The sequence below is a fragment of the Perca flavescens genome, chromosome 14 (genome assembly GCF_004354835.1).
Source record: "Perca flavescens isolate YP-PL-M2 chromosome 14, PFLA_1.0, whole genome shotgun sequence".
NCBI lineage: Eukaryota > Metazoa > Chordata > Actinopteri > Perciformes > Percidae > Perca > Perca flavescens.
The window spans coordinates 8,298,959-8,310,115 of record NC_041344.1 but is presented as its reverse complement, the minus strand read 5'-3'; the positions used below and the strand labels follow the sequence as shown (position 1 = coordinate 8,310,115).

At 39.8% G+C, this 11,157-nt stretch overlaps 1 protein-coding gene across 6 annotated transcripts; it reads right to left on the bottom strand.

Moving 5' to 3' along the window:
- Positions 1-2,561: 2,561 nt before the first annotated feature.
- gnb3b (guanine nucleotide binding protein (G protein), beta polypeptide 3b) lies at positions 2,562-10,341 on the bottom strand. 6 transcript variants are annotated; one of them, XM_028597737.1, is made up of 8 exons: positions 10,273-10,341; positions 9,323-9,468; positions 8,155-8,218; positions 7,252-7,408; positions 7,030-7,096; positions 6,348-6,549; positions 5,454-5,670; positions 2,562-3,403 (listed from the first exon to the last, which is right to left on the bottom strand). In XM_028597737.1, exons 1-8 carry the CDS (start codon positions 10,339-10,341, stop codon positions 3,297-3,299), a joined length of 1,029 nt encoding a protein of 342 aa, XP_028453538.1. In that variant the 3' UTR covers positions 2,562-3,296. The 6 variants fall into 6 exon arrangements, with proteins under 6 accessions (XP_028453538.1, XP_028453542.1, XP_028453540.1 ...); XM_028597741.1 differs by lacking the exons at positions 9,323-9,468; positions 10,273-10,341 and adding exons at positions 8,322-8,445; positions 8,538-8,669; XM_028597739.1 differs by lacking the exons at positions 9,323-9,468; positions 10,273-10,341 and adding an exon at positions 9,219-9,265.
- Positions 10,342-11,157: the final 816 nt, after the last annotated feature.

Genomic DNA, 11,157 nt, shown 5'->3' with positions numbered 1-11,157 from the left:
CGAGCTCAGAAATCCGAGGTCAGGGGGCGTGTTTCCGACTTTGACCTCGGAACAAATGGAACGAACTATAAGACCAGGGAGGCCCCTGACACTTTGGGCCCTGGACTGGTTACACTGACTATGTTTACATGCACATTATATTCCGGTTTTTGCCCTAAGCTGTTTGCATGGATAACGAAAGTGAATATTCCACTAATATTCCCGTTTACATGTAGCCGTTCAAAATACGATTGTTTTCAAAGTTTTCCAGCGGTGGCAGACTTGTTGGACCGTGCGAACACAGCGTCCCTCTTTTATTCCTTCAACTAGCTTCTTGAAAAGGTCGAAACTGTCACAAACTGCGGTAAAATACCTGACTGAGACGCATATTCCGATTGCGCTGTACACATTGTCCAAAGAATGCCTCTAAAACCAGAATAATAACGCCATATCACATGTGTCTTAATCGGAAAATGCTATATCCAGAAAAAGGCCTAATTCGGAATATCCAACCGGAATATGCTGTTTACATGATCCGTACCAAATTCGTACAGTATCAGTGTGAATGTAAGCGTGGCCACTGACTATGGCTGACTTTCTACAAATGCAATGGATATAAATTGGTTATCGGAGAGTTTGGGAGTGGTGCAGTGTAGAATTAGGCTGTTTTTATTTGTTTAGTATGTAAATGATTCATGAAGACTCATGCTCTGAGGAAGGAAAGGCAATAAGTCAATCTTTTAATACATAAAACATGAAACTGCACAGACATTGACATTGATCAGGGCATTACAATGTGCTTTTAAACAATTTGATGTTTTAAATAGAATTAGATGGAAAAATAGCAGAGACTTGGTAGTAATTAAATATGTTCACGAAAGCATTATCTAATGTGTGGACCCTATTATTTTCTATGTTCTTCTGCACCTATAGTATTTGTCATCTGGAAGTACTTTTGTAAACCTTACACACACTTCCAGTACAGCACTCATTCCTGTATATAGTCCTTTATTTTCTTATACTGGGACTCAGATGTCATTTTCTCCTCCTTTGAGAAACATTTGACCAGACTCAAAAAAAGACAAAAAAAGTTTATGTGGATGATTTTTTCAATATTTTATTATTTCAGCTAAATGTTAAAATATATTGCATATAAAATGTATTCATCAGCTCAAAAACCTAAATGCTGTTTTTAGTACTCAGTAAACGTTTGGTGGGAAAATACGGTAGGCTACTTGATTGAGGCCTACATAAATTATGTAGTTTTTGTCAGCCTAAAAGTTGTTAAATGTAGGCTACACAACATATACCTATGTAATCATCTAAAAATACTCAAGTCGGCCAAAAAATATCCACCAATTGTTAGATTTTGATATAAATAATGCTAAAATGACTCCAAATCCCAGAATGATGTACGTTATATTTCTGTCCATGTCTGGCAGCTCCCTCTTTCTCATGGCTTTATATAGACAGGTGTATGTCTTTCTAAATCATGCCCATCAATTGAATTGACCACAGGTGGACTCCAATCAAGGTGAAAAGATGATCAAGAGAAAGGGGAGTCACCTGAGCTGAATTTCAAGGGTCTGAATATTTGTGTCAATGTGATATGTCATTATTTTTCTTTGCAAACATTTCTAAAATCCCGTTTTCACTTTGTCATTATGGAATATTGAGTGTATACGTGTACATATAGGGAAGGTTTAATTCAAGCCTTTGGTACAGACAAGGCGAAGCAACAGCTGTCACTGTGCAAAAAATAAATACATACATTTATGTTGTCAATAAATAACAATAACTTATTGTTGTACCAGCACATCTCCGTTTTGTTTTTCACTGTAGAAAGCTCATATGTCATAATGATTAGCCAATGCAAGAGAGTACCGGCCCCTTTTTTTTCTCCACTTCAAGCACTGCGTTGACCATGAACTTGTTGTCCTTTGGGGTCATAATTGAAATTTAACTTTTTTTGGCGCTTTTCCTGACATTTTTGTCCCTTTTTTCGATGCTTTTGATGCTTTTTAAAACGTTTTTGGCACTTTAACTTTATTTTTTTTTAATGCATGGTCAATGAACCTAATGTACATGACATTATACCAAAAAGCAGAAATTATGAATTATTTTGACTATTTGTTAAGACCAAAGGATGCTATGAAATTGGATAAAACCAAAATGTTATGTAAATAATATATTTTTTTTATATTTTTAATATTTATATTATACAACGTACATCCATGTTATTTTTGGGCAATTTGGTTGAAAGAAACCCATATTTCTGATATTTAAAACTTTGAAAATGAGTCAAATTTGACCCGGGGAAAACACACGGGTTAACACACACAAACACACAGACTCTGACGTGGTGTTAATGCAGATATCTATGTTTATTAGAAAGATTTTCAACAAACATTTTGTCTTTTTACAGAGGAACTGCACGAGTGCAAAATGCAGCTGAACCCAGGGGAGTAAAATGAAGTTTACAGGTCTGTACAGAGCGTGTTTTCACAGGTCAGACCGCCAGCCTGGCTCCACCTCCCTGCCTTTATTCATCTGGGCACTGGGTCGTCGAATTTTACGGGGGGAAACAGCGGCAGCCATCTTGGATCAAAAGGCCTGCTGGTTGTTAGCAGGGGACCCAAGATGGCATACACATACACTCTAGATATGTGCAGCCCCAGAAAAAAAATGAAGAAGAAATAAAGACGCTGTACATAGACTCTTCATCCTAATGTGTTAAAACTATAAAATACAAACAAATGTACATGCCAATCTTTCATCTATAGAAGTGCAGGGCTCTTTTACAGGTCAAAGACAATAAAAATAGATCTGTAATCCTACAGTCTTATTTTCAATATTCAAGTGTTTTTCTTTCTCTTTTTGTATTGTCAAAAATCTATTTGTGTTTAATTGACATTCTCAATAAGAGCTTATTTTCTGCTCGGTAATCATTCTGAATAACGTGCTATTTTTTAATTATTATTTTTTTTTTTATATTTTAAAGTGTTTTAAATCATCCCGACAACAATAAAACTCTCTTGTACATACAGCGGGATGCATCGTGCGCTGTTTCTGTGACGCCATTTATACAACGTGACTCATTCGCAACCTCTCATGTTTTGCATACGCGAACAAGGAAGAAGTAGAGAGGGAGAGAGAAAAAGAAAAAAAGAGGAAGATCTCCGCTCCAAACACCGGTGCACCTCACTTGTTTATTTCCTTCCCATCTTCTCCTCCCTATCTTCACCCTTTTCCTCCCCCTTTTCCTCCTCTTCCTCTCCTCCTCTCCCTCGCCCGGTGTTTTCCTCTGCCGGGACGCCTCAGTTCCACAGTTTGAGGAAGCTGTCCCAGGATCCTGTGCAGACGCCCATACCGTCATCGGGGACGCCGGTGCAGCTCACCCTGTTGTCATGGCCGGACAGCACACCTGGGGAAGGAGAGGAGGAGAGGGTATAGAAAGGAAATGAAAGGAAAGAAAATGAGAGACAGTATGCAAAAGAAAGGAATGAAAGGAGAGGAAAAGCACAAAAACACAGAGAAAGAAACAAGAGGGAAGGAGAGAAACGAAAAGGAAAGAAGAGTGGAGTAAAGAGCATGGATAAGGAAGAAAGAAGGGTAAAGAAAGGAGAAAAGAAAAGGAAAGATTGAAAGGGAAGGAGAGGATGCAAAAGGGAGAGGAAAGGAAACAGATGAGGGAATAGAAAAGGACGGTATGAAAGTGAAGGATGAATAATTAAGAGAAGAATATAGAAAAGAAATGAAGGGAATGGAAAGAAGAGGAGAGGTAGTGTGCAAAAGGACGGAATGAAAAGGAGAGGAAAAGCAACAAAAAGACGAGAGGGAAGAAGAGAAGAAAAGGAAAGAAGAGAGGTGTTGAGAGCATTGAAAAGGAAGAAAGAAGAGTCAGGACAAAAGCGAGAATAAAAAGGAAAGATTGATTGAGAAGGAGAGGAAAGGAAAGGAAAGGAAAGGAAAGAAGAGGGGGCAAGGGGAGAGGAAAGGAAACAGGTGAGGGAATGAAAAAGGACGGCATGAAAGTGAAGGAAAAAAAAGGAGGAGGAGCAAAAGGAAAAGAGAAGAGGAAAGAAGAGGGGAGGTGAAGAAAGGAAAGAAGACAAGATGAGAGGAAAGGAAACAGGAGCGAGGGAGTGGAAAGGAGAGAAAGAAGAGACAATCATTCACCTGATCACATCACCAGTCTGATCTCATGTGATATTTGTACTTTCATATTTGTTTTTTGCCACTAGTTGTTTGAAAAATTATTTCTTCTAAATCGATTTAAGAATAACAAGCTGTTGTGCTTCTGTTGGATGTTATATATATATATATATATATATATATATATATATATATATATATATATATATATATATATATATATATATATTTATATAGAGACTTCAGATACAGTATTAGGAGACCACTAAGGTCTATATAAAAGAGACTTCAGATACAGTATTAGGGTACCACTAAGGTCTATATAAAAGAAACTTCAGATACAGTATTAGGGGACCACTAAGGTCTATATAAAAGAGACTTCAGATACAGTATTAGGGGACCACTAAGGTCTATATAAAAGAGACTTCAGATACAGTATTAGGGGACCACTAAGGCCTATATAAAAGAGACTTCAGATACAGTATTAGGGGACCACTAAGGTCTATATAAAAGAGACTTCAGATACAGTATTAGGGGACCACTAAGTTTTATATAAAAGAGACTTCAGATACAGTATTAGGCGACCACTAAGGTCTATATAAAAGAGACTTCAGATACAGTATTAGGGGACCACTAAGGTCTATATAAAAGAAACTTCAGATACAGTATAAGGGGACCACTAAGGTCTATATAAAAGAGACTTCAGATACAGTATTAGGAGACCAATAAGGCCTATGTAAAAGAGACTTCAGATACAGTATAAGGGGACCACTAAGGTCTATGTAAAAGATACTTCAGATACAGTATTAGGGGACCAATAAGGCCTATGTAAAAGAGACTTCAGATACAGTATAAGGGGACCACTAAGGTCTATGTAAAAGATACTTCAGATACAGTATTAGGAGACCAATAAGGCCTATGTAAAAGATACTTCAGATACAGTATAAGGGGACCACTAAGGTCTATGTAAAAGATACTTCAGATACAGTATTAGGGGACCACTAAGGCCTATATAAAAGAGACTTCAGATACAGTATTAGGGGACCACTAAGGTCTATATAAAAGAGACTTCAGATACAGTATTAGGGGACCACTAAGACCTATATAAAAGAGACTTCAGATACAGTATTAGGGGACCACTAAGGTCTATATAAAAGAGACTTCAGATACAGTATTAGGGGACCACTAAGACCTATATAAAAGCATCCAAAAAAGCACAATGTCATGGGACCTTTAAATGTATATAGACGTCTAACAGAGAGTTTGTTTTTCTACATTTATTCATCATGAAATCCTGACTAAATCGACCCCCCACTCACCAACTTTCTCTCCCTTCAGTGAGTCCCAGATGTGGCAGTTGAAGTCGTCGTAGCCGGAAAAGATAAGGCGGCCTGAGTTGGAGAGAGCTACAGACGTGACGCCCGAGTTCAGGGTGGTGTCCTGGTAGTTCATCACCTCCTGGTCGGAGCGCAGGTCGTACATCTTGCAGGAGCAGTCGTCGGAGCCTGTGATGAAGCTATGTCCATTGGGCATGTACTGAGGTGGGGAGAGAAGAAGAAGAAGAAGAAGCTTTTGTTTGTATTCATGTGTGGCACTGATTTTAAAGGTCCAATGTGTGAGAGAGAGCTAACAGTAGCGATCGTCACGGCTGTGTATATTCCACCCAACGGCAATGTAAACACGATGCTCTCTCCTGCTGAACAGTACACCATAAACTAACAGCAGTGTTCATATAACCGCAGGAGACTTTAATAAGGCCAACTTGAAGAAAAATTGCATTAATTGCATTTTGTGTCTGTTAAGAGGCACAAAGACACTCTTTAGAATATGCATCCACAACTGGCATGTTAGCTAACTGGGAGCTTTGACCATTAGCTGCAACCCAGTTTGCTAGCACCGATTTTGGTCATGTTTTTTTTTCTATCGACAGTACTCGGAGCCATCTAGCAATCAAGATTCAGGTAAAAATCGAGTTCTCTGGAGTTCTCCTTTAAGTCAATATATTGAGATACTGAGTATCAACCCACATGCAAACAATTTAAAGAAACATTGATGTTTAAACATATTCAGCACTCATAATCTGTTTTATTTTCCCCTGGAGAAAAATTGGCTAGTGGAAAATCTGATTGGCTGGTACCTTTGAAAATCCACTAGCCACGTAGGCTGGTGATTAAAAAAGAAAAAGAAAGAAGTTAATTTATAGCCCCGCTCACATTGATGGCGTTGATGTCGCTGGTGTGTCCGGAGAAGGTCTGCTTGCAGGTCCCTTCCCTCAGGTCCCACAGCTTGGCCAGAGAGTCACAGGCTCCAGAGATGAAGGTGTTCATGTCGGCGGAGAGAGCCAGCGACATGCAGTCTCCAATGTGGTTGGTGAAGATGATCTTCTGCTTGCCAGTCTCCAGGTCCCACAGACAGCTGGAGAGGAGAGGGAGGAAGAGCGGTATGAGAGGGAATGAAAATGATCAAACACATTTGGGTGTAACCATTATTGGGCCTGACTGCTTTGGATCAGGTGTCTTTTTTTGTGTGGTGAATATTCATTTATATAAACGCCAGTTTTGAGTAGCTTTTCCTCGGGTCAGTTTCATATCTGACCTGTGAAAACCAAACTATGAGGATCGTGAAGCAGTTGACAGATTTGACATTTAGAAGAAGGCAACTTCCAACGGGTCACAGCGTGTTCGGATCTCTCAGAAGTGAGATCCAAAAACGCACCCGCAATCACTGCTTTGGCCACAGGTGCCGGCCAAAAGAGAACAAAACGGATATCTTTGAGTTTTTAACTGAGTGGATTTGATTCGTCAGGAAATAGCCACGGCCAGGGGAGCAGTTTGGGATTCCAAACATGACATTTTGCAGATGTTTCCAGCCGACAATGATCGACGATAAACTCACCAGGTGGTGTCGCCGGAGGCTGTGAGGATCTCACTGTCGCTAAGGAAACGAGCGCAAGACAGGTAACCTGGGTGGGAAATGAACATGAACAATCAGTCCGACCGAACATCAACTCATTTACGTTTGTTCTTTCATGTAACGTCATCTTTCATTTCGATGTTTCCCCTGAGTGCGTGTTTTACCCCCAGGAAACAAAATGGCGCCGGAGGACATCATCCTCACCTGTGTGCGCGTCCAGCTCCCTGAGGGTCTTGGGGCTGGCAGCCTTGATGTTGTACACTGTGCACATGTTATCCAGACCGCCGCTGGCCACCAGGTTACCGGAGGGGGCGAACGCGACGCTCATCACCCAAGCTGACTTTAGTGGGACAGCAACCAACTGGGAAGTGGAAATTTGGTTAGTTTTTAGTTGATTTACAGCCTCGTTCACATATATCAGGGTATAACCTGCATTGGAAACCAATCTTTGAAGGCAGTACTCTGCCTAAGAAATCCACAGTCATTTAGTAAGTTTGTGCACAGTAAATTATTGTATACTGTTTCACAGTAGAATACTGGGTTACACTTGAAGGTATCTACATGAGAGTGATATGACACAGTCATGAACATGTCATAAACATTATAAAGAAGTCATAAACGTTTATGACATAACTCTTCTTTTAGTAAGTGTCATTGGGTTTTTGTCATGACAAGTTATGGTTAGAGTTAGGGTTAGAGTTAGAGTTAAGGTTAGGGTTCATGTGTCATGTCATGTCACTCTTATGTAGATACCTTCAAGTAAAGTGTTAGCGAATACTGTGTATTCAATTGAAAATTACAGTAATTATCAAACCCAAAACAGAATCGGCAGATTTCTTCCCCCAGCTTTGTTCCTGAACAAAAATCTGCAGAATCTAGCTGGCTGTTTGTCTGCTTGGGAGGAGATGTGTCAACATTCTAAGTTTTATTTTAATTTGTTCAAAATCTGCGGACAAATTCAGCAAATTTCTGCGTCCTCAGATTACGGGCGGCCCTTGGTAATCGTTGAGCTGATCACAGTAATCAACAACATATTGTATAAAATCACAGTAACAATTATGTACAGTAACTTGCTGTGTTTTATTGTTTACAGTGATGTGATCTTACCTTGTTCCCTGTGTAGCAGTCCCAGACGAGAAGCTTGCCATCCTGTGATGCACTGACCATTGACCTGTGTGAGAGACAAGAAAGTCACCCTCTCCGTTTGAAGAAATCATTATTATTATTATTATTTTTTTTTTTTTTAAATTAAGACAACGTTGTGGGTCAGATGCCTGAGAGCAGAGTCTCGTGTTGCAGGCAGTACTGCTCCTCATCATCAATAAAGTCTATCTTGTCTTAAGCCTCATGTTGTCCTTGGGTCTTTACAACAGAAAATACGGGACGTCAAAATAAGCGCTGAAAATGTAAAAAAAAATTGTTGTGGAAAAAAGTTTTTCGGAAAAGCAACAACAACAATGAAAAAACTGTCAGAAACACTGAAAGAAGACCTGCAAACTTTAGAGAAAGCGCCAAAAACGTGCCCAAAACATTGAAAAAGTCACAAAAACGTCGGGAAAAAGCCATGAAATGTTTTAAAAAGGTGACCAAAGCGTCACCATAATTCCTATGACGGCAGGAATTACGACTCCATATCTAAACCAGACAACGTAACTGTCACGGGTTCATTAATGTTGTCGCGCTTGTATTTTGTTACCTTCCTCTCTGCTTTCTTTCCAGCATAACTACTTTGGCCACTTGAGGGAGCCACCGTTATTACCGTAAATATGAGTCGTAATTGCTGCCGGAACAAACGACTTATGAGGGCCTTTTTGCTGGGGGCAGGATGGGCTCTATGTGATAGGTGGATGAATACAGTGAAGTGACATTACATGTATCTACATTCAAGTGTGGCTTTTCTGAAGCTTCCACATTTAAACCACCCATTCTAGTCTGTAGCTATCCAGTCCAATGAGTAAAAAAGAAAAATAAAGTTATGACAAAAGTTTGTTCTTTCTTTATTTCTGTGTGTCTGTGTGTGTGTCCAAAATGGGGAATGGAGGGGCTTCCACAGATACTTCACCAAACCGTTCAGATCATTTCCGCCTTTAGAGAAATATTGTAAAATACGCCTGAGTTTCAGGGTCCTGGTACTGTGCGTGCGTGCTGACTGTCACCCTATCATGGTTTACATGGGACACTTGAACGGAGCCATTGATAATGTTGTGCCTGTGCATCGGAAAAGTCTGTAGTGTTCGGGCGGCAGAGAGACTCCTGTCCACCCTCTCGTCATCACCTGTTGTCAGCAGACCAGTGCAGCGAGTAGATTTTAGCCAGGTGACCCTTGAGGTTCTTCCTGAGCTTTAGCTGGACTCGGCCCACCGCGGACGCCCCTCCTGCTGCTGTTGCCATGGTGCCGTCATTCACAGCCTTACGGGCCGCCTGGTGGTCACACGGGGAGTTACATGTTGGTGTGAGAGAAGAGAAAGAACAACAGGGGAGAGTAAGGAAGGTAAACTGCACCTAGATTTCCTCCCAGCATGCAGTTTGAAGTTGAGTTCATCAGGCTTATGTAATGCAGGCTCAATTAAAAGATGAACATTAACAGATGTGGAGGTGTTGTTGTAAGCCGTTTCAACTTTATATTTTAAAAGGCATGAGGATAAGTAGTGGAAGTGACAGCAGCTTTCATACAAACATGCAACCCAAAGCGCCCAACACACCAACATTGAAACAACACAGACAAAAAAAACAAAATCAAAAATGAACCGACAATAAATATAATTTTGCGTGATTAAAAAGGACAACAACAAAACAATACAATGTTAATTAAAAAATAAAAAACATAAAACTGAAAATATAGATGAAATAAACACGAGGGATGAAAATAATCCAAATGAATCCAAATTAAAAGTTATAAAGGCTATAATATTAATTAATTAAAAGACAGACTAAAAAGATAGGACTTTAATTTCTTCAAAAAAAATACTAGATATTATAGAGTTGCTTTTCTATCGTAGTGACTATATATCTATATCTATATATCTATCTATATATATATACACAGTCACTGTCCAATGAAAACCATGTGTTATCTGGAGGAGTTGTTTAGGAAGGGGTCTATTTGGAGATACGTGGTTTTTTACAGGACCACAACGCTATGTTTTGTGTAATCGGGGTGTCACAATACTTACACATATCTGAACCACCTTTATCAGGAAGCACTGTGTGTGTCAAGTTGCTCACCTCAATCTTTGTACGGAGGCTATCGCACTCCTTTTTCAGCGCATCCATTTCAGCTTTCTCAGCTGCCATGGCGACGTTTGCTAGGGGATGTTACTGAAGGGAAGAAGAAAACTGTCACTCTGAAACAGGGAAAGAGGGACAAAGAGAGAGAGAGAGAGGGGACGGGAATAAAGAAGAGAAGACAATGCAATGTGTTAGTTAAGTAAAGTATCAGAACAACAACTCCTGCAGGAACTGACTGCCTCTGTCTGACTGTTGTAAGATACAGTACAAGTTCAGCAGAGGTTCACTGTGGACCAGGCTGTGCATCACTCAGGGACCATGATAACCTTGATCTGGAACACATGGGTTGCTGTTACAACATCAAATCTGGGGCAAAGATTAGACACATACCTGACAGGTTTAATCCCTCCCTAAACCCAAAGTTGTAATACCGTTATTAGCTCTCACGCTGGTCCAGCTATGATGTACTGTACAGAGTGAGAAGGGAGGGAGAGGTGAACAAAAACGGTGACACGAATGTAAAGGGGAAAAAAATAAATACTGACCATGGTAGGAAAGAAATAAAAGAAGCAGAAAGGAAAGATTGCACAAAGACTAGCAAAGTATATGTAGATGTAACAGAGACAGAATTTGGAAAGAGAAGAGAACACCCATTGCGAAGGACAGAAGGAAAAAAAAAGGAAGGAAGTGAAAGGGGAGCTAAAACCTAATTTAGACTTTTCTCAATGTATATGAATGGGTTGCAAAAAAACAGCTCCCCGAACTGTGTCAGTGAATTTCTAGAGTTACACAGCTAAGCTTTAATGTTCAATATAGATTAATCAAACGTCACTTTTATTAACTGAATCTGACGTTACGGTTAATGATCCTTTATCTCAAAGA

Bases quoted from the DNA above. Each gene is read 5' to 3' on its own strand.
- gnb3b (XM_028597737.1), bottom strand. From the start codon at position 10,341: ATGGCAGCTGAGAAAGCTGAAATGGATGCGCTGAAAAAGGAGTGCGAT. The intron at 8,219-9,322 runs GTGATGACGAGA...TCTCTCACACAG, and splicing joins CACTGGTCTGCTGACAACAG to GTCAATGGTCAGTGCATCAC. The intron at 7,409-8,154 runs GTAAGATCACAT...TCCACTTCCCAG, and splicing joins ACTGCTACACAGGGAACAAG to TTGGTTGCTGTCCCACTAAA.